The sequence below is a fragment of the Ilyonectria robusta genome, assembly GCF_021365365.1.
Source record: "Ilyonectria robusta strain PMI_751 chromosome Unknown BGZ61scaffold_43, whole genome shotgun sequence".
NCBI classification, from domain to species: domain Eukaryota; kingdom Fungi; phylum Ascomycota; class Sordariomycetes; order Hypocreales; family Nectriaceae; genus Ilyonectria; species Ilyonectria robusta.
In genome coordinates, this window is record NW_025764477.1 from 265,259 (window position 1) to 286,937 (window position 21,679).

General features: G+C 55.0%; 7 protein-coding genes across 7 annotated transcripts; 2 read left to right on the forward strand and 5 right to left on the reverse strand.

The window, feature by feature from the left end:
• Positions 1-411: 411 nt before the first annotated feature.
• BGZ61DRAFT_486115 (uncharacterized protein) lies at positions 412-1,469 on the forward strand (the record flags this gene model as incomplete). Its single annotated transcript, XM_046249815.1, has 2 exons — positions 412-537; positions 603-1,469. 2 exons carry the CDS (start codon positions 412-414, stop codon positions 1,467-1,469), a joined length of 993 nt encoding a protein of 330 aa, XP_046095462.1.
• A 1,145-nt stretch (positions 1,470-2,614) lies between these two features.
• On the reverse strand, positions 2,615-4,344 carry BGZ61DRAFT_486116 (uncharacterized protein; the record flags this gene model as incomplete). The annotated part of the gene is made up of 4 exons (XM_046249816.1): positions 2,615-3,015; positions 3,455-3,478; positions 3,791-3,897; positions 4,124-4,344. The coding sequence occupies 4 exons, from the start codon at positions 4,342-4,344 to the stop codon at positions 2,615-2,617; spliced, it is 753 nt and encodes a 250-aa protein (XP_046095463.1).
• Positions 4,345-4,752: 408 nt separating this feature from the next.
• Positions 4,753-7,538, reverse strand: BGZ61DRAFT_486117 (uncharacterized protein; the record flags this gene model as incomplete). Its single annotated transcript, XM_046249817.1, has 9 exons — positions 4,753-4,785; positions 5,002-5,316; positions 5,556-5,709; positions 5,758-5,925; positions 5,975-6,111; positions 6,219-6,443; positions 6,475-6,794; positions 6,828-7,119; positions 7,305-7,538. 9 exons carry the CDS (start codon positions 7,536-7,538, stop codon positions 4,753-4,755), a joined length of 1,878 nt encoding a protein of 625 aa, XP_046095464.1.
• Positions 7,539-8,181: 643 nt separating this feature from the next.
• Positions 8,182-8,814, forward strand: BGZ61DRAFT_486118 (uncharacterized protein; the record flags this gene model as incomplete). Its single annotated transcript, XM_046249818.1, has 1 exon — positions 8,182-8,814. One exon carries the CDS (start codon positions 8,182-8,184, stop codon positions 8,812-8,814), a length of 633 nt encoding a protein of 210 aa, XP_046095465.1.
• Positions 8,815-15,089: 6,275 nt separating this feature from the next.
• BGZ61DRAFT_433816 (uncharacterized protein) lies at positions 15,090-16,783 on the reverse strand (the record flags this gene model as incomplete). The annotated part of the gene is made up of 2 exons (XM_046243934.1): positions 16,585-16,783; positions 15,090-16,531 (listed from the first exon to the last, which is right to left on the reverse strand). A coding segment is annotated over exon 2 (1,281 nt), but the record flags the coding sequence as incomplete, so codon positions are not given.
• Positions 16,784-18,288: 1,505 nt separating this feature from the next.
• On the reverse strand, positions 18,289-18,984 carry BGZ61DRAFT_486120 (uncharacterized protein; the record flags this gene model as incomplete). Its single annotated transcript, XM_046249819.1, has 3 exons — positions 18,289-18,441; positions 18,486-18,650; positions 18,787-18,984. 3 exons carry the CDS (start codon positions 18,982-18,984, stop codon positions 18,289-18,291), a joined length of 516 nt encoding a protein of 171 aa, XP_046095467.1.
• Positions 18,985-19,622: 638 nt separating this feature from the next.
• Positions 19,623-20,741, reverse strand: BGZ61DRAFT_465742 (uncharacterized protein). The gene has a single exon (XM_046247614.1). The coding sequence runs from the start codon at positions 20,460-20,462 to the stop codon at positions 19,707-19,709; it is 756 nt and encodes a 251-aa protein (XP_046095468.1). The 5' UTR covers positions 20,463-20,741; the 3' UTR covers positions 19,623-19,706.
• Between the last annotated feature and the right edge of the window lie 938 nt (positions 20,742-21,679).

A 21,679-nucleotide genomic window follows, 5' to 3' on the forward strand; every position in this document is an offset into this window, starting at 1 on the left:
TTGGCGGAAACAGTCACACAGTGAGTCAAGCCAAGTTCGAAGCCTTAAGCAACACATAGGAACAAACAAGGCCATAAGGCCACAATACCACAACAGCAAACAAAGGAATCGAATCGCCCAGAACACTAAAGACTCTCCCTTGCACACATACGCGCGCACGCAATGATCAGTCAATCTCCTGATACGATCGCTTTGTTCACAAGCATCTCTCCAGATCAGGCCGGAGACACATTCTCTGTCCACCTGAACGCGGCCGCCTGCCTCGCCGGCTTCTGACATAAAAGGCATCCTCCTCCCACGAGCACACACCACATCCCTCCCATCTGCTAACCTGCAACTCCCACAGTTTATCTTCTTCTTTACACTCTCACTGGAAAGGTCGTGGTCACATTAACCTGTCTCCCTTGACATATGGTTTCGTATTCAGTCCACAAAAGCCCTCCCTCGCCGAACCGCCTCCCGCAACTTGCAGATCAAGACCATCTCCCGCCGCTGCAACAGTCCCCCCGACCAACTCGCCAGTCTAAACGAGATGTCGTAAGTGTTCCCACAACCCCCCCATCCACCTTCCGTATTCATCACTAACCTATCATGGCCTTTAGCCGCCAGATGCCTCGGTTGAGATCCCAGACATCTCCCAACGCTTCCAACCCTTGGGTCGACCGCAACAACCGCCGCAGAAGCCGCCTCCTTGCCGAGTGGAATTGCTCGAGGCAGTGCAGTCCACCGTCGGTTACGACATACGCCCCTCCCGTGGTGGCCTTCCCCACCGGTACCTCCCCGGCATTCCCTCTCGACGAGATCTCTTTTTCGCAAACTTCGAGATCTTCGTCTGCGACGGAGCAGCGTTAGACAGCATGGGTGACCCGCGCTATTTGGAAGTTGCACCGAAGCTGCCTTCGGGGGCCGAGCCGAGGGCTGAGGGAACCATGGTCCACTTCTGGAATAAACACCTGGACAAGAACTTTGTCAAGCGGTTTAAGGGGAGGTTTGAGGGTCTCTGTGCTCGCCCGCGACCAGTGTACATACCGGCACGCAATGCACATCCCCTGGGATGCTTCGTCAACGAAACGGTCTGCCAGCCCGCCAAGCTTGCAGCCCTCTTTGTCGCGATGTATGGGCAAGTCAACACGGACATGTGCACCTTCTGCATCGAAGCCTCCATGGATACCACAAACCCCGCCTCGGATCATCTGCCGCCACCATTCCACACCTGTATCTCGTTGCCCGGCATCACCTCTGGCTGCTGTGCCAATTGCTACTACCGTCAGTATCATGGCTGCACCTCGTCCGCTTCGTCATCCAACGTCGCAAACCCGTGGGACCCCATCGTAGAGCTGCCTGCCCCCCCGGCCCCTGACTCCTGTCCCCGGGTTATCGACATCTCCAGCGCACTTGATTGGCGTCTGAATGGCGAGCCCGAACCCGAACCCGAGTTAGATCTCGAGTGGGAAGGTAGTGATTGTTGAGCTGGTGAAGCTGGCCATGGGTGGTCGTGTATCTAGATACCTTAGGTAGTAGTGTAATCAGCAATCAACCCAGGTCTCTTCTTTGTGACCCCCATCCCCCATCGATTAAACTGTCGTTCTCTCTTTGTACAGGCAACTGTAGTATGTGGTCAGCATCTAGAATGGCTACCAAGACCCAGACTGCTGGGACAACCGTTCTCCCCCTTCGGCCTTACTATTCTACTGCACAACATAAGCAAGCCTAGAAGAGCCCCAGTCAACGCTGCATCTCCCTCGGCCTCTCGTCCTCCATTTGTCAATTTCCTTCCTTAGACTTCCTCCGCACTCCACCCCGCTGTTATAGAATGTGTATCTCCTGCGACGACCAGTCTCAAGCATCTGATCAGACCATCGACCCACACTTCGACCCTCTTGAACCTGTATCTGCGGCGTTGACCCTCCGCTTCCCGCTTTAAAGACAGGATGTCCGACCAGTTTGGCGGTGGAAATGAACAAAAGCCAACTCTCAACTCATCACCCTCTCCTTGAGGGATGCACCGAATTGCGTCCCATAGGCGTCTCGCAAGGTAGACCCGAAGCCGCACCAGACTACGCGTTTGTGGTCAGCCAGATCCGTAATTTAGACCCTTCAGTAGAGAACCATCTGATCAAATGCCATTTCGAGTCTGCTGCGGAAAAGATAATGGCAAGGCTTGAAAAGCTCCTGCGGCAGCCGGTCAATTGGCGATATAGAAGACAGAGGTCGGACAAGGATCGTGAAGGATATTGAAAACAGCTCGTAAAAACCCATCAAAATAGCAGCAAAAGGTATGTATTGACTCTGACAACAAGGCCATTGAGACTGCTGTCTCTCTAGCTAAAGGGAGAGTCTAAGGAAAGAAGATGCCTCCTTTGCCTCGTCCCTCGGTGTGCTGCTTCCTCTCCTATTTATCCCGGTCATGTCCCTGCTAGCCACCAGCTAGCTTAAGGCTTCTTGGCTGCCTGTCACACCAGCTCGGCTTATACAGTACCCATAGTAATGTTTCCCCGTCGACCCAGTGCTGATACTGCCAGAGGCCATAGCCGATACCTCGGAATTCCATAGCCTAACGGCACAAAAGACATATCACATCCCATGTAGGTGCGCCGTGCTTCCTCTGCTAATATTAAACGTCGAGGTTATGTCCAATTAGTCGGAAAGCCAGACCTGCAGGACCTCCTTCGGGATCGACCCTCCATGGCGATATCAACCAAACGGAAAGCCCCAGCCCGTTCGGCAACCTCCATCGTCCAATCTGCCGTCTCGCAGCCACAGTCAATCCATCCTTGTCAAGACCCGCGCCTCCGTCGTTGGCGCTGGTGACTTGGCGAGCTCCCAGGTCGAGACCATCGAGTTCTCCTCGAACGACCCTGACCGCGACCATGACATCTCGGCCGCTTGACGACCGGACCACAGCACCGCCTGGCCCAGGTGTTCTTCCGGCTGTTGCGGTGGAGTTAGCCCCGACAGGGTCCCACACTCGGCGCGGCTCGGTCGCGGGCCCTTGAATCCACTGCAATCGAGTATCTGATCAACGGCATCCTCTGTAGCAGACTGCATCCCTTTCCGGGCCGTGATGCAGCGGATAAAGGCACGCGCATTGCTAGGGTCCATATCCCTCTTCTCTTCAGCCTGACCTCGGCTGCAAGGCGCCCGCCACCCGGCCCGCCCATCAAGAGTGAATCAATGTTGGGAGATAGCTGTGCCGATCTCGGCCACCGGGTAAGTACCTAGTAGCTTCTTCTTCGGGTTTCCCTCGCCTTGATATGTCTTCCTCTCTTCATCTAGCTTCCTTCGTCTTGCTTCCGATTCCTTATCCACAGGGCATCAACCAGTCTCCATGCATTCCTCACGTCCACTCGACAACTAAACCGACGCGATCTGTACCATTCCGGGGCAGGTTTGTTTTCCACCCCCCGCCTGCTATAGCCATCTGATTGATATGACCTGTTGGTATACCACTTACATCTATCAAGACTGACCAGAATCCCTTGAACAGATCAAAGCGGCCCGATCAAGGGAAGACTTCGAAGGTGCCCGGAATAACTGTCGAGGAGGCGATACGCCGATTGCCCATCGAGTTGCAGAGACACATCGTGGCCTTTGTCGCGGCAGCGCCGGCGATCATACTCGACGACCGGACAAACGACCAGATCCTCTCCAGCCCGCCAGAGTTCATCAAGATATAGAAAGCCTTCGAGAAGACTCTTTGGAGAGATATTGAGGGGATGCGCCCTTGGGTCCTGGGCTCGAGGATTAGGCTACGATCCGGCCGGAAGGAGGTGTTGTCGGTTGTGCAGACCAGGTTTTGCCCAGACCGGGACGTACTCGGGGTCGCCCGGCTGGAGCTTCCCAAGCTCCTGGATGAGCATTTGCTTCCCGACGTGGAGGCCATGCCGCGTGAGATGCCTGTGTACCCTATCAAGCACATGCTGACGTGGGAGTCCAGCTTCGGGCTTCGATATCGCGACGAGCAAGAACGACCCGGACCCCTTCGAGCCACACTACCGGCGCCTGTTCAGCGGCGCGAGTCTCGACGCCGCCCTGAATCTCCAGATGCTCCCCCTCGTCGAAGACGTCACCTTTGCCTTCGAGAACGTCGACGCGTCCCTGTTTGCACGCGGGTTGGACTTACAGTCCCCAATCGGTGGGGACTGTGAGCTCGTGTGCATGATCGACCCAGAGGGCAGTGTCCAGGGCATCTGGTTTCGTCGGACATCCCGAGCCCGTTTCGCACATGTCCACAAAGCATTGATGGAGCCCTGTGGCCGACCTAATCAAGTACCTCCTGGTATGATCGTGCGGCTGGTCATTGCTCGAACCGAAGATGGGGTCCAGGCTGCCCTTGTCGCACATCCTGAAGCGTGCGGATGGGTGCGGCTCACCGACAGCTACCGCGGCGAGAATCTGTCGAAAAGGCCATCAGATGTCACTCCTGCCCGCCATTTGGCATCGACTGCGGGAGGGGATCAATGTCGCCCGAGCGCGGTCCGTCCGGGAGCTTGAGCATGATGGCTTTACCTTCCTCTACAACTCACGGCGCAGCACCGGTCCGGCCGGGGGAGCATGGGCTGCGGGCGAGTGAGGACGATGATGGCGAGGAGGGGCGCGGAGGATGATTGCTGCTGGCTGTACCTGCTGCGGCTGCTTTTGAAAGGAAGGCTGCGAGTGTCGGATGAGGCATGATAGCAGAACAACGCTGTGTGCGTGTGGAAATGGATCTCTGTCGCCTCCTTCACGGCGTCTCCTTTTGTTTTATTCTAGCTATATCGGTCTCCGATGCACAGGTGTAGGGGACTGTGAAACAAATAAGCCTCATATTGTATCCATCCAAACCTACTATTGCACTAGCATTTGCAAATATGGACCAACGTCCAGTTCGCGACGCACAGGATGAGGCGGGTGAGCATACTTCAAAGGCTACCTTCAGAAGAATAATAACTGACATAAGCACAACAAAAGTCGTATTTCCCCGAGTTCTTTCCCAGGGGGGACACCCCCCGAGTCGCTCACTTCTTCACGGCGGGCCCTGGCCATAAGGCGGAATTGGGGCGTGGTCAGTTCCGTAAACCAACCAAGAGGACGATGGGCACGTGGCAGGCCTTGCCGTACAGGCTCTCTCTCGCGATGCTTTCCGACCCAGGGTAGCCCGGCGACCTGTTTACCGATGTGGGCTGCCGTGGCCAATCTCAAGCGGAGGATATCGTGAGTCGGTTGGACATCCAGGGTCTGGTCGACGTTCAAGGGTAAGACGAAGAGGATGCCAGCATGTCCGCCGCAGACGGTGTGTAATTCTTTTCCTTTGCGAACAAGGTTTTCAAGCGCCTTCTAGTCTGTATGGGCATATTGGGCAACCAATTCAATATACATCCAGGGGTTCGTTACACATCATAGGGGCGAGACATTTCGACCTACAAGAACAGTTGGACCTAGTAGTGCCGAGTTCGGAACCTGGCCAAGAGTGTCGCGGTGCTAATCTTTTGGAGCTCGTTGGCATACCAAGCAGCAAATTCGCGGGCGTTGTCGGCAGAGGGAGGCAGGGAGATCGCGTCGCCCGTCATGCTCACCCTGACACGGCGACGACCCTGAAGCAGCAGACGAGGGCTCATTATCCCCGACATCAAGGGGCGAGCCGCATCGGGGAGCTGCTTGAGTATGTCGTCATGGTTGTCGTCGTGGACACGGCGATGGGCTCTGTTCCTCTTCGGCTGGCCTCCTGCGCTGAAGGGACGTGGGCGGACCGATTTTTGGTCCTGTTGAAGGTATTACCTTTCATGGACTGAGGCCCTCAGCTCGGAAACCAACCCATAAGCCTGGTATGTGTATGGATCGGCAGTCGTATCCAAGCCCAGCTCTTGTAGCTTGTCATGGACGGAAGCCACGGCGTCGGCCATGAACTTGTCAATGTCATCTTGAGGTGGGGCGGCCATAATGTAGCTACAGTATGTCAGCTCTGGGACGGGTTCACGCGCTGCGAGAAACTCACATTCGTTCAGCAGCAAGTCGCTGGATTGCGAGTGGGAGGAGGCCGGGTTTTGGGCCGTGAGTCGATGATGCAGGATAATCGAGAGGCGGGCTGGTGCACATTGGGAGTGGGGCCGGGTAAGGGAAGGAGCGAGCGACCTACTTCGTATGAGTCGACGGTGGGTGCGATGTAAGGGGCTGTTCTGTTTCCAACCCAAGTCGTGTGGTGGTCGGCAACAAACGAATATGTTCCCACACAACCTCACAGCGTCGATGACAGAAGACGACGCGTAGGCGCAAGGGCGGATGTTCTCTAGCGAGGCCGCAGTGTTGAGGAAAAGGTAAGGGGATGTGCAAAATAACACAAAGTCGTGTCGCCGTGAGAAGAACGAGATGAGGAAGCGACAAATCGTGCTTTGTGTGCGGGTTGGCTCTTGCAACGGGGAAGTCTCTGGCTGTGCTGCGCGGCGTGGTTGACAATGAACTAGGTGCTGAGTACCTAAAGAGCTGTGCGTGACTCACAAAAGGCTGTTCAAGGCATCCTGCAGTGCATGTCATCTGCGTCGAGATCCATGGCGTCGGTGTTTGGGGGGTTGCGTAGACATCTCGACAGTAAAGTGATGCGTCTCGCCGATCTTCACGTGCGAGATTTCCGACAGCACCTTCGGCTGAAATAGGCCCTATAGCTCCTTCACGGCCTGCCATCATAAATCCGCCGTGCTGATGTCGTATAGCAGCCCTGTCGAGAACTTGATCGAATATGATGGGGGCTGGGCCGGGTACGGCGCGGCGCGTATTAACTTGAGGGCTTTGTGCCAGGAGAACATGTCGACGTCGAGGTGCTCGGGATGTGTTGTTGGAGGGTTATCGCATACTAGAATCGATATTCCCGTTCCGCGGCTGATGTTGTCGCCGTGGAGGAGTTCGAGACGGGTCTCGTTGAGGAGTTCCGCCCCGGGTGAACGACCATCGCTCTGTTTCGGCCTCTTGGGCTTGAGCGGCAGTATCCATCGGTAGACCGGGGTTGTTTGGCGGCTGCGGCCTGTAGCTGTCTCGTGCCAATGGAGGAGGGAGCGTGAGTACCCATGTTTGAAAGGTGCAGAGGTCGTCCGGATGTTTGCGAGAAGCGCTGACCGATCGAGGCGCAAGGTAGGGTGCAAAGGGCGCCTTGGAGACGAGGTCAAAGTGAACCAACCAGATGCAGAGGTGAACAAGATGTGAGTGAAGGATAGGTGTACTGTACCGAGGCATAGAACGGGTTAAGATTTTCAGGTACCAGCCAACTAGCATAAGAACGATGATGTCAACAAACAGAAAGATCGTGCATATTACGTCAAAGACAAACGGCACACAGCCTTAGTCGGCCTCGACTTCAATAGGCGAGTCCTTGCTGCTCCCGGCTCGGTCGGCCAAACTGCGTGCAATTCTATCATTGGAAGCGATACTACCGTTGCGGAGGACAACCGTGGCTGCCAGAAGCTTGTTGCCCTCCTCGACCCACTGCTTGACGATGCCAGGAGGGCGGATGACGAGCTGAGGCTGTCGGGGCACCATGGAGCAAATCCGTCTGGCCAGTGATGACCCATTGCGGAAACACTGGATCCCAAATGTACCTCCAAGGGTACACTCGTCCAAGGTAGTCGACCTGTGGAGGTGGCGATGGGCGCGGATGTGGTCGCGGGAGATGTATGCCAACGCGACAATACACGCCCCGTTATCAGAGACTCAAAGGTCTTGCCCAAGCCGGGCCTGTTGCAGTTGATCACCCCGTTCTGATCCTGAGACCAGCATACCGACAGCGCTTTATATACATCGAGCATTTGGTAATTCCTTTGGGCCTGGGAACTGAGCGATCTGATCGATGTTGTCACGGTCGTGTAGGAAGAAGTCACAGGCCTCAACCCACAGGTCTCTATCTCTGCCGAGTTCTGTAGCATCGACCCAGGCTTGGCCAATAGCCTCTTCGTCGGTATATTCATTTCCGTCCTCGGTGTATTTAGCATCCTTGTCGATGGGGTTGTTGCGTTCGTATCGAAGTGCGACAGAGCTTAGCCAGCCTTGGACTGCGTACCTCTCAACCGGATCGGCAATACAGAATAAAACCACAAACGGCTTGGACGGACACCAAAATGTAGGGTTATTTTTAAGCTTGTTCTAGATGGCAATAGTAATATTATTCCAGTCCAACATACTATCGACCTCATCAGTAACGTTCAGTGGCATTGGTTCATGAATACCCAGTACTTTGACGAAATAACTGCCATTGGGTATATCTTGACCTTGGCCAAGCAACACTACCCAGACGCAGCTCCAAACCGCGAGCCATGGCATGTAAAAGTCTCCAGAGCCCATCATCTCATCGCCCAGCCAATCCATCGACGGAGGATCCAGATGGCCCACCAAGTGCACCCATCGTACAGGCGCAAGTATAGCAGGGTTGGGGATTTGGGGTCCGACCTTGCATGTAGTCGTACTGGTTCCCCAGTGGCGGGCTTATTTGCTGTTCGGATCCTTGCCCAGTGCCTTCGTGCACTGCAGAAGGCTCTTGTCGACGATACTCAGATAGGGGTGTCATCGGTGGGAAGGTTGGCCGTGCTTGATGTCGATGGAGACGTCCGTGCCTGCACACTGCTGGCCTGTCGAGCGATACGTTCGATGGGATGGATTGTCGCGGGCGAATTGAGAGGTCGGGTGGAGGGTTCGAGGGGCTGCCGATCTCGAGGGACAATGTGGAAGGGCGCGTATGTGGACTATAAGGAGGTTAGCAGCGGTTGGCGACGATGTACATGGCAAGGCTTGCACGATGCTGACCTGTTCAGCGAGAGCTTTGACGCGATTAATGTGGATAAAGTGAGAGGTTGAGAGAAGGGTTTGAGTTCCTGCTGCTTCTAAGGGAGGTTGTTTTTGAGAAGGGCGGAGAGAGGCAGAGATTTGCTGCGATTCGATTGTTACTGGTATAGCGCGAGATTGAAGTGCAAGGAGCTTGAGTGAGGTGAATATAAGGAGGAAGTAAGTGAGAGGAGGCTTCTTTTTCAGTATGTTTCTGGTGGTTGAGCTTGAACGGACTGCTCTGTTATGCATATAGATCTCGCCCAGGCATCATTCATAAACCCCGCCCATGGTTTTTAGTATTAACTACAGAAATCATTTGGATATTCTTATCGGGCGATATGTCAACGACTCTATTGGGCTCTAGTGGCAGCAGAGTTAATAGTCCGATGTGGCTGTGGCAAATAGCGACTATCTTCCTATATTGTAATTAATCTGTTGTTCTCTCTCTCTCTCTCCCTCTTCGTGTAGGCAATTGTAGTATGTAGATAGCATCTAGAATGGCTGCCAACATCCGAACTACCGGCACCCGGTCTCGCTCGCTCGACCTCGCTATTCTACCACACAACACAAGTGATCTCGGCTAACGCTGCCCTCCGTCAGGCCCCTCGTCTTCCACGTGTCGCTCACCTAGCCAGTCCATGTCCTCTCCTGTATCCAGTATACTCTCCTAGGGGCCTTATGTTAGCCCCAGAAAAATAAGCTCATCCAGACTATTCGCAACCCAATCCACCCTGCTGTTGTTGTTTGAATCTTCGTCTATAACTGCTGACATCCCAGTAAGGACGATGTATATTTATCAGGCAAAATAGTATCTCTCTTAGTTAACCCTAGGACGCCATTTACTGCCATGATTAACTGCTTCCTCGGGGTAGTGGCAGATTCTGACGATTATCATCCAGCGATCATGGACTCTTGATCAAAGGCACATGTGGCGGCATGTCCAATTGACCCCTTTTCGTCATGGGCCCGAGTCTCAAGATCGGCGATGACGGAATTTTCGTTGAAGAACTTCAGTGTTTGCGAGATGCAGTCGGCAGTGGGGGGAGCAATACCAGAACTGGGGATGGCCAAGTTCATCGCCGATTTCCTGTAAGCCTCCCACTCAGAAGAAGCCGTATTGGCCATCCAGTTGATGATCTTCGCAACTAGGTCCGGCTCCGGCGGCCCTGGCTGCGAGATCTCGTTCTCTATTTTGGACCACAGGTGATGCGAATAGGGTCGCTAGTCACGTAAGTGAGGGTCTCATGAAGATGTGTAAAGAAGGTTGATTCCGCTACCTTGCAGTTGAGGGCTCGGGACCGTAAGGGTCCCGACCCACGTGACCGCACAAGGCCTGATGCCTCAGGCCCGACCCTGAGCATGAGGCTCAAGATCGGTCTTTCCGCATCATATCCCCGGCTTTGAAGGAGGTTATCACTGACCTCAGTGACTGCAAGTCGGTAATGCCTCTCAACCTGTGATTTCCTTCCATTTTCATCATTCCTTCGCATCTTTCATTAAGCATCAATATGTTGATGCCATTCGATCGTTTCCATCGCACAGTTGGTCGTACAGGGCCCAAGGTGGGCTCATTTCTTCATTCTTCGTGAGCTTCGTCGCGGTCCTTCATCCGCCTCGAAGGCGGCTGGGTTAGCTGCCTTGAAGTCGGCGATGACCTCCTCGTCGATATGCTCGGTCCGGACCCAGCTATCGTGTTCCGGTCCCCATCCTTTCCATCGCACCCAGAAGCCCTCAAAGGCTGTGGCCTTCCTCCCGAGCCGACGGACCTCCCGTCGCAAGATCCGATCCACGATGTATTGGTTGTCATCTTCTTCCACAGGGCCCGGTTCCTCAGGGCGGAAGGCGTCGGCGTGGGCAGGCTGAAGCTGTTGGCAGGATATCACGGGGTGGATCTTCCAAGCAGGCGGCAGCTCGAGCTCGGCTGCAAGATCTCCGACCATTCGTTTGATCTTGAAGGGGCCGGTGCGTTGCTGGGATAGCTTCCTCGCTGGCTTCCCGGGGAGGTGGTATCCATCGTGAAGCCGTAGATATACCTTGTCGCCAGCCTTAAGTTGAATGGGGCGGTGTTTCGCATCGTACCATCGTTTTGCCTTGGCAGCTGCAAAGTCCATCGCAAGCTGTGCCTCCTTTCGTATGGCCTCGCGAAGGAAGGGCAGGTCTGCGGTTTCCTTGTCATCAGGCTGGAAGGATTCCAAGGGTCCGCGGAGGCTGATGCCGTAGATAAATTCATGAGCAGAGGTACGAGTTCCAACGTTGTAGGCGCCGTTGAGGTTCCATTGTAGGGCCGGAAGGATCCGGACCCAGTCAGCATCAGGGCTTTCCATATAGTGGAAGCGTAGGGCGATCTCAACAGTCTGATTCCTTCGCTCGGAGAGACCATCTGCCTGGGGGTGATAGGCCGTAGTCATCGCGAGCTTGGTGCCAAAGAGGCTCCAGAGGGTCTTCCAGAAGGGGGATGTGAACTTAGAGTCACGGTCTGAGATAATGACCTTCGGCATGCCCCAGTCAGACAGCATGAGTTGTCGAGCGAAGACTGTAGCCCAGTCAGCTGCCGAGTAGGTTGAATGCCCGGGAATCAGGAGGCATCGCTTGCTCGCTGCGCAGGTAACAGTCACCAGGGTATCAAAGGTTTCGAAGCCCTCGAGACCCCACGGGGAATTTGCTGATAAAATAGGCGGCAGGCTGACGACGAAGTCGATCGCGATGGTATGCATCGGGTGCTTTGGAGGCCGGATGGCCTGATAGTTGCCGATACCTGGCTGTCTATCGGTCTGCCCCAAGCAGCAGGTCTGACAGCTGTGAATATGCTTTTTGATGGCGTAGGTGAGGTTGTGGATGCAGAGGCCTGAGAGCTCCTTTGTCATTCTCTCAACCCCGAAGTGATGTTGGTTATCATGAGCCATCTCAAGGATCTCGCTCTTCAGGCTGTGTGGCACACACAGACGGGTGTAATCGTCGACGCCCTGGTGATAAAGCAGTCCGTCTCGGAGGGCAAAGGGCACCCCGGGCTTGAAGGCGTTCACGGCGTCCTCGCCGGCCAGCAGGGCTGCTGATGTAAGGTCTTTGCCCAAGATCATAGCGATGATCTTTGAGAACTTCGTATCGGTCACGTAGCCTTGTTGAAATCGAATCTTCGTTTCTTCTGCCATCAGAGCTTCGGAGACCATCAGCACGTCGTCGAGGGCTGTATAATCAGGTCTCCGGCGGTGAGGGTTGACATCGGTCTCGGGGGCAGTAAGGCGGCTTAGGGCGTCGGGGATGAAGTTCTTTTTGCCCGGCAGGTGGAAGACCTTGAGGTCATACTCGGAGAGGTAGATAGAGGCTACGACTAGCCTTCGGTTCGCTCGGTCGGTGCTCGAGGTCTCGAGGGAGGTTTTCTCAACAACCTGCTTAGTAGCCGAATGGTCTGTCAGCACAACCGTAGGTAGCTTCATGGATTGGAGGGATGTGCGCAGCCTCTTCACAGCCCACACGAGGCAGGCGACTTCGAGTTCCGTCGGTCCGTATCGTTGCTCTGCCGATGTGAGCACGCGGCTGAGAAAGCAGATAGGGCGTACGGCTGTAGCCGAGATGTGCGTGCCTGGCTCCCAGGTGTAGTCATCGCGAAGGTGAAATAGGACGGCCCCGAAGCCTCTCTCGAGGCTCGCATCAACCTGCAGAAAGAGCTCCTTCTGAGGGTCTAGATGGCACAGCATCCGGCCTGAGGCGATTTCTTTCTGTAGGGCCGTGAAGGCAATCCTCTCATCTTCCGATGGTTCGTAGTGGGTTGCGCGGGTGTAGGCTTTGCGGCGATTAGGATTTCCGTCCACGACCTTACCTTCCTTTCGGCCTTCAGCCATAAGGGCAACCTTCCGTTTCTGTAGTGGCTCGATGAGCTGTGCGTAGTACGGAATGAGATGTCTGATGTATCCCGTGGCGCCGATGTATTGCTCTAGGCCTGCGAGCTGATGAGGGAATTCAAGCTGGGCGAAAGCGGCCATCCGTTCCTCGGTCGTACTCAATCCAAAGGCATCAACGCGGAAGCCGAGAAGCTGGGCACTAGGGTATCCGATCCAGCTCTTCTTCGGGGAAATCGTCAGGTTCTGAGCTTGGAAGAGGCTGAACAGTATCTTCAGGTGCTTTAGATGCTGCTCTGCGGTCTCCGAGAAGATCACGATATCGTCGATAAAGGCGCGGCTGTAGCTTCTATAGGGACGGAGCAGCCTATCCATATACCTCTGTACATAGGCAGGGGAGTTGTGGAAGCCCACTGGAGCCACAGTTGACCTTTCCAAGCCTCGATGGCTCGTCATCGTAAAGCGGTCCCGATGCTCAAGCTTCACGCCGAACTGGAAGAAGAAGGACGAGGCATCGATAGCCGTAATGTATCGAGCTCCGCGGAGGGCTTGGATGATATCTTCCTGACGAGGCAGAGGATAGTTATCAGGAACTGTGATCTTGTTGAGGGCTCTGAGATCGACGACCAGGCGGCCTTTGGGCTCGCCTTTGACCGTACGCCAGACCACAAAGATGGGGGCTGTGAAGGGCGTAGGTCCCTTGGCCCATTCGAGGCGGCCTTGCCGATGCAAGAGGTCAAACTGTCCGTCAATGAATTCACGATCCTTGAGGCCGCTTGGATAAGGTCTCTGAGATATGCGGTGCTCGTGCCAGTTATCGATCAGAGGGACTTGGAGCTCCTCGCCGTCGGGGACCTTGACGAGGCCTGTATCCGTCCAGAGCTGGGCATGACGGGCAATCAGTCGGGCGGCTGCGGCGGCAAAGGCAGGGTCTTGGGCATAGATGTGGACGCCTTCGTCGGTGAGGATCTCGGGAAGGTTCGGTGTCTTTTGTACGTGTGTTTGATAGGGAACTCGTGAGGTATCGGGCGGAGGCTCGGCCGGGGCCTCAGGCGGTGAGGGCTTGCTCGAGGGATCGTCATCGCCAGCGAGGAAAGCTGTAACGGCGGAGGCAGCCTTGCGGCGTTGCTTCCAAGGAAGGTTAGCTTTCTGCTGGTCCTCGAAGATAGCATCACTCAGTGAGGCTGCAGGCTGGGCTTCCTGGGGAGCCCAGTTGATGTCGTAGGATCCTGAGGCAACAGCCTCGATTTCTCTCGTGAGGGCGAATTCCTGAGTTACTGAGGGCAGGAGCGAAAGAGCTGCATTGCTGACCTGGTCGCAGGTGGTATTCGCAGCGTAGGCTGCTGAGGAAGCTGCTGAGGGATCTGTGAGGGCTGTCAAAGCTGGGGCTGCCGCCATCGTCAGGGCTGTCAGAGCCGCAGTCCAGGTCGATGTGAAATAGCTCTCATCGTCGCACTCAAGGATACTTCCGATCTTCTGTTTCCGGTGGAGCTTAATGTCCTTTTTCGTGTTATTCACGAAGATCACAGCAGGCGGGGCCTTATGATCAACCATAGCGTGCATCGCCGAGGGAGTCGAGGCGTGGAAGGCGAAGCTGCGATCTTTGGGGAGCTCCTTCCAGGTTGCGGCAACAGCTAGGGTTCGTCCCGCAGGTACGACGGTAGCTCTGAGGGCGCTGACACGGCGGTTGACATATCTTCGTGGGCGAGAGATATCAAAGGGGATGTAGAAGCCATCGAGAACGCCGCACTGAATCCGTCTCTCCGTGATGAGGATGTCGCATTTATAAGGGTCAAGGAAGCCGTTGTCGAGCAGGGCCACTGCATCCAGCTTATCCTGAACCCAGGCGGATGTAGTGAACTTGGCGGTGCCTGCCTTCGTGCCGTCGGCGTGAAGGCCTTCGAGATAGAAGGTAAAGGTAGCCCACTCGTCTGTACGCTTCCATCCGCTGACGCCTTTGATGATGACAGGGTCTCTTTTCTCAACAGTGTGCTCCAGGCTCTGAAGCCAGGTGCGGTCAATCACAGGCCGGCCACAGCCTGAGTCGCCGCAGATTTCCACAGAGTGAGAGTCAGTTGCCGGGGCCTTGGCCTTCAAGCGTAGGTGGGTGTAGTCATCACCTTGACCACAAGGCTGAGGCTCCAGAAGAGGCTCTGGGGCGGTCTGGGCTGCATAGGTCGGCATAGTCGGAATCAGGGCTGCCTTCATCACACTCGGGTTCCCGTCACAGGCCTTGATATGCTGGAAAAGGCGGTTACGGCTTGGGAAAGCCTCCTTGCAGTGCCTGCATCGTGAGGGCCTTGCCGGGCAGTGAGGTTCATCTCCAGCAGCCTGTTGAGGGGAAATACAGCAGTCGGCGAGGCGATGCTCCTCCAGGATCATTTTGGAGGGAAAAGGGCGTTGGCAGGTCTTGCAGGTGAAGTCAGGGTCGGCAGGAAGGTCGGAGATCGATCTCGTCATAGCCACAACGTAAGCCTGTTGTGATCTCACTGAGAAGGCTGAAGAATCTGACAGCGAGGCCTCATCTTCGTCGTCGGCATCAGAGGCAATAGGGCTCCGGTCAGGCTCGGGCTCAGGCTCGGCCTCAGCTACCTGGTATTTCTTCTCGAAGGTGACTTTCTTCGCGTTGCCGTCCCGTCGGTCGCGATCACGGTAGTTGTCTCGGGGCTTGTCACGGTAGCGATCGTCGTTGCCGCTGCCTTGGGCTCTGCGGTCCTCGCGGAAGGGTCGGTTGCGATCATCTTGTCGGTCGTCGCGGTTGCGGCGTCGGTCATCGCGGTCACGGTTATCGTAGCGGTCTCGGGGTCGGTTTTCGTACCGATCGCGGTTCTGATCCCCGATGTAATCGCGGTCGCGGTCTCGTCGGGGGGCGGAAAAACGGTCATCTCGACGCCCTCGTCGTCGTCGGGCTATCTCTGTGATGATCGGTCGAAGGTCTTCACATTCGCGGATAAAGTCGAACAGCCTATCCTTGGATCTAGGCGTATTGAGAAGACGGGAGATCTCATGGTCGATCTGCGGGTAGATGGCCTGAATAATGAGTCGATCCTCCACGATGCCCAGCTGCTTGGCATACGCTGCCTTGCGTTGGACCCACTGGGTAAGGCTGATGTCTTCGTCAACGAGGCTAAAGGTGTATCTTCCGGTATGGAGGTCAGCCGTGATCTCGGCGTCAGGGCGTTTGAAGCGGGCTGTAAGCTTCTTGCAGAACTTGCGGATAGGGGCATCGAGGAGCTTGTTGCGCTGGTCTGCACTAAGCTCGCCCATAAACCATCCCTGGGCTCCGCCTCCAAGCATCGAGACGTAATAGTCTTGAAGGGAGTCCTCGCCGTAGCGCTCAAAGACTCGAAGGTGCTCGCAGAAGAGATACACATCGGTGTAGACTTGCTTGCCTTGGTTGACAATCAGGCCTGTTTTCCGGGGGTCCTTGTAATCCGGGTCAAAGGTGCCGATGGCTTCCTTCTTGACCCTCTTCTGAGAGTCGTTTCCAGCTGCAGTGGAGACATAGGACTGATCTCGTCGGGCTCGGCGGAGGGCTTCGGCAGTTGTATCTTCATCGCTCGAAGAGTTATCAGAGGGCGGGTTCCGGCGAGGCACAGAGCCGCGTTGGCTTCCTCGTGAGGGCAACAGGTCAGACCTCGGGGCGGTCTCACGGGTTCGGGCCGGGCTCCAAGGGTCAGGTGGCTCGGGGATGTTGTCTTCATGCTCCGAGGGCTTTCTCAGTGATGAGCTTGGCGCTGGTAGATTCATCGGGAGCGTCAAAGTCGAACTGCTTCACAATAGCCTTCCGCCACCAGCTGAGGTGGTTGAGGTCGGCAGCTCTAGCACGAGGCAACCCGAGGAGGTCTTGCGCGTGGCGGTCGCGGGCAGCAAATCTGGACACAAACTGTTGAAGACTGTAGATAACATCGCTATCCCAAAGGATCAGTGTTTCGAGGACTTCCCGAGTAGGGGTCTCACTCACGAGGCGGGCATAACGGAGGCCCCATCCGAGGGCTTTGACGTTGCCGGAATCTTTGAACCATTCGGTCATGCTGGCTTTGTCGAGGCCTCGATGTCTTGGGGGGCAGTCGAGAAGCGCTTTCGTTGTGTTCTGTGAGGCGGTGGGACGGCATCAGACCCGTCATCACTGCCGCGGTCGCCGTGTGATCGGGCCATCATGTTCCCATTTAGATACTACAGCGGTATCAGGCGTAGCGAGGGTCGATGCAGTGAGGCCAAGACGGCGATCGTAGGGTTGTGAGGGGGGTGTCTTGGTGTTGTGCTCCGTCGAGGAAATCGGCGCTAGGCTAAAACAGGTCAAGCGTGGCCCTCAAGGTCCAATCGTCGGAAAATTGTGCGCTTTCCAATTGGCGGGCTTAGGGCTCGGCTGCTGGTCTCGGCACACAACAGGTCTAGCCTGGCGGGTCGAAACGGCGATCGGCGTAGCCTTAAGACCTTAGACAGGGAGAGGGGTGGCCACAGGCTCGTTCCTTCGAGGGATATCGCGCTTTGGTGTGTTTCTCACGTATCGACGATAGTGTGAGGGGGTGCAGAGCGGGGCGCTAGCTTCTGCGTTGTCGAAAAGTCCGGGATCCGGCTGGTGGCTGGTCGTGCTACCAGGGATCGTGTTGGTCGGGAGACCTGGTGCCTTGACGAATTCAATCGCAGGCTTGTTGACTGTGCGATAGCTGCAATTGCTACCATATGATGCGAATAGGGTCGCTAGTCACGTAAGTGAGGGTCTCATGAAGATGTGTAAAGAAGGTTGATTCATCTATCTTGCGGTCGAGGGCTCGGGACCGTAAGGGTCTCGACCCACGTGACCGCACAAGGCCTGATGCCTCAGGCCCGACCCTGAGCATGAGGCTCAGGATCGGTCTTTCCGCATCAAGCAGAGGGAAGATGGAGATAATATAATAACAATTAGGAGATAGAAGGATAGAAGAAAGTGGGAGGTGTCTGTATGATTCTGTTTAGAAATAGATAGAGGTGTGAACATACTGAGGGGACAAGAAGGTTGGTATCTTGATATATGACGCCCAGAAATAATGGTGAAGGAAAGTGAAGGTGAATTGCTTGAAGGTAATAGCGAGGTACTGGGAAATTAATAATATAATAGACGTAGAATCTGAGGTGTCTGAAACGAGAGGGAGAGCAGGGTGATGCATGGCATGCTTGGGGATGATGATGTTGATGAAAAAGGAAAATGTGGGGTGTGCTCGAACGAAGCGGGGAAGTGGTGGCTTCGATTTGGTGGCCCGGTGTCCGGAGTTATGCCAGATTGGCATTGAATTACATAGCAAAGCTGGCATAGCAAGATTCTAATGTCCAAGGGGGGGGGGGGGCTGCTTCAAGGTTCCGTGACTGGGCTTGGCAATTATAGTAAAGCATCAGCGGAGATGGAGATATGTCCAACAGGTGACATGGACCGAGGATCGCCGGATCATTCTAGCCGCCTACCCACCGATCGATTTCGAGAACTCTCGCCTTATTGTAGCTCAAGGAAAGACTAAGATATTCAACTTCAGCTTGTGACACGAGGAGTTGCCATCAATCATCGCCCTTCTACGATGGGGGGAGGGCGTGATGACCGTTTCTGTCAGACAGATAGAACCTGTCGGATTATCCGAGTTGACTAAGAAGAGGATCCCCGATTACTTCATCATATCTTTATTATGGTATATTTCTAACCCGGTTTCCCCGCCCGTGCGTGACCGTGACCAGCACGGTCGGGGAGGGGGGAAATACTACCGCACTCCAGTGCTCGCTGCCGCTCGCGACCTTGGCTTGTAAAGATGAAAGATGGGAATGTTGGGTTCACCGTTGTCACTATCGGTAGCTACCACGGCAGGTAGAAGGCGCGCCGTAGGCAGCTTTGCTTACCCCTGTGACAACTGCGGTGGCACCAGACCTACGGTTAGGGCGAGTCGGACATCGGGGATCTCGGGTGCCGGCGCCGGAAAGGACGGCGAACCCTCCCTCACTCGATATCGACGACCCCATCAGTGGGTAAGTTACATCCGTCGTCAATGATGCTTGCGAGATATGCTGATGAAACTTGGCAGCAAGACAAGCCGCATGGGAGTATGGCGCCTCGCCGAGGGTGGCATGAAATTCGTTCACAGGTTTGTCTGTATGGATATATTACAATACTTTAATCCGAGTTGGAAATCACAAGACGAACCAGCTTGAGACGGTCGATTGTGTGGTCGAGGACAACTTGGGGCCGTACATGCGCCAGTTCCAGGATCCTCAAGGACGACAAGGGCGCAGAAGCCTCCAATGCCGAGGACACAGGGGTCGAAAACTCGGCATCGTCATCCCCGACCCTTACGCGTGTGTGCTGATCCCGGTCCTGGTCGATGAAGAGAAGCGATATCATGTATGAGACATCGAGGGGCCAAATCTCACCTAGGCGGCCTTCTTGTCAGAGAAACTCTGCCAACGCGCTTTGACAATTTTGCATGGAGATTTCACGATTGAGCCTAGAATAACTTCAATAGCCTTTATTGAGTTAATTCGATGGGGAATATCGGTGAGTTTGCAATGAGACCGAACGCGACTCTTGGGCCGATCAGGGGGGCTAGTCCTCCCGATCAATATTGCCGTCAACAATACCGGCCGTATTGGCTTGTACAGTTGCAGCCTCCCTTTTGCCTGCAACGGGTTGGAGCAGACTCTGCCACAGCAAGTGCCCTCATCCTTGTTGCAGAGGATTGCACTTGCAGTGTATCCTGGGTGTTTCTTATGTCCCCGCGAATCAAGTGGTAGATACAGTATCTGACTTTCTCAGCAGCAGTGGTTGACTCGGGGCCGTCGGTACTGCTGCATCGCCACAATCCGACGTCTAGTCTTTCCATGGCGGCAGATTGTGTGTTGACGGTGATGGCAATTTTCTCATCGAATGCTGCAATGAGCGGCGTGGCTATGATCATCACAATATACCTCCGAGCCGGGGGAATATCCACAATGTCTTTGATACCAAAAGAAGCAATTGTCTTAAATTACCTAGAAAAACCTGGCTATAATACCACCTGCTTGGCAGAGCTCTTGCTGCTAACAAATCATCATCTCCCGTCTTACAGACAATACAGTTCTAATATCTCATTGCTCATTTCCCAAATTCATAGCTGTGCAGGTGCACTCCTTGCCATCATATAAAGCCAGGACTTCTTGGAGCTCGATGTCCTCGTTGCTCACGAGGTTCTCCAACTCGGGCGATACCGGCTTTCCGTAGATGATGACCTCGAGGACATCCTCCCCCATGGCACACATGCGCCTGATGGCGGGATTGTCAGTTTGCGCAACAAGCGGTAGCAAAGTCCTGGCAGCCGTAATTTTGATGTTGCAGGCGCGGAGGGGATCATTCTGATCCCAGTCTTGGCCTTCGTTTCCAGTCGGCAAACCAACCAAGAGGCCGCAGTGTCCGACGCAAAGAGTATCCGACACCTTGCCTGTTGCGATATAGTCCTGGGCTGTTCTTCGAGAGATGAATCCCAACTCGGCAATTCTATCGACTGTACCACCAATACTGCCTTTGCCGCCTGGAAGTGTGAAGCTTTGGTTTAGGCGATGCAGTTTAACCTTGTGGAACATGATGCGAAGGCGCCCGATGATTGTCTTGCGATCCATCATCTCGATCGTGGAACCAAAATAGGCAACAACGTTCAGCTCGGAATGGTCGTGCATGGGTGGGGTTGAATCTTCGGTTCCGAACATCTGTACAAGTTTTCGAGCTCGCTTGATCGTTTCCATTCCCATCAGTCGGTTCCAAACCTCGAGGCAGGTTGCGTCCACGAGGGGTAAGACTATTACCGGTGTAGTCTTGGATGCCGGCGCCGGCATGGGTGCATTTGCCATCGCTGTGTCGGTTTGCTCTGCGACCGAGGGCGCAGTGGCTTCTAGCTTCTTGGCCTTGGCCTTGGCCCTGGCCCTGGCCCTGGGGTTTGTTGGGTTCCAACGATGGACACGGCGGGGAGCTGGTTTCTCGGGGAGAGAGTCTGCGTCAGAATCCGATTGCGCAGCAGGTTCTGTGGGTTTGAGGCTGACGTCGAGGGGTTTGATCGTCTTTTTTCCTTGCAGGTTCGGGGTTGGGTTTGGAGTGGATAGTCCTTTCGCCTGGGTCGAAGGGGGGGGTTGTGGTTGAACGGCGCGCTGGATCCTTCCTGCATCCTCTTGAATCCGAGCGCAGAGGTTACGGATTCTGTTTCTCATTTCGTCGATGGAAGTCGCCTGCTCGCCGGTGCCAGCATGGTTGCGTTGCCATGCTTCAATATCGAGTCAGGCCAGGGCGTCTAAAGGCTCCTGGATCAAGTTGAACACCAGCTCAACACTTGTCTTGGTCGGAGTAGGAGGAGTATGAGGCGACGGCTGTTCCAATGTCAGTAGGGCTATCTTACTTCATTTCTTGTACACCACTTACGGTCGGTGGAGGTGAGTGGAGCAATCCTATAGCCATCGTGACTGCCTGTCTAGCGCAAATTGAAACAGGGTCTGGACGTTGGGAGGTTAGTCATGATTCAACCGCAGCGGGGGGTGGACGCGGAAACCTGCCGATGCTCGAAGATGCGGCGCGTGGTGGTCTCAGGCGAGAAGATGCGGTGCGTGGTGGTCTCAGGCGAGAAGATGAGTGCGTGAGCGAGTGAGGGCTGACGTTACAAGGAAGAGGATGGGGAATGGAGACAGAAGGAGGCAAAAATCTGCACGCAACCGCGATGTGAAGAGGTTGTGAATGAGCCCCGAGGTTGGTTGGCGCAACAAACGACACAAGGATAAAGATGTAGCTCCTGGAAGTAGACCGAGCGATTGCGAGATGCGGGCGGCTGTGCAGGTGTTGAGAAGAAAGAAATGTGCTTGTGCTGAGTATGATAATGAGTGTTGAGGTGAGTTGAAGGTGAGTTGGCTGCCTTAGCGTGCAAGGCCACGTGCATCTTGCATTCCTCAGGCCTCCACGCGATACCGTCATGTATGCCTGAAGTAGATGCTCTAGATTGAAACCAGCACTCACGGGTTTGAAGGGATGCAGTGGCACAACCTCCACCCTGTCGAGGCGCTCCCATACTGCTTTGTTTATAGAC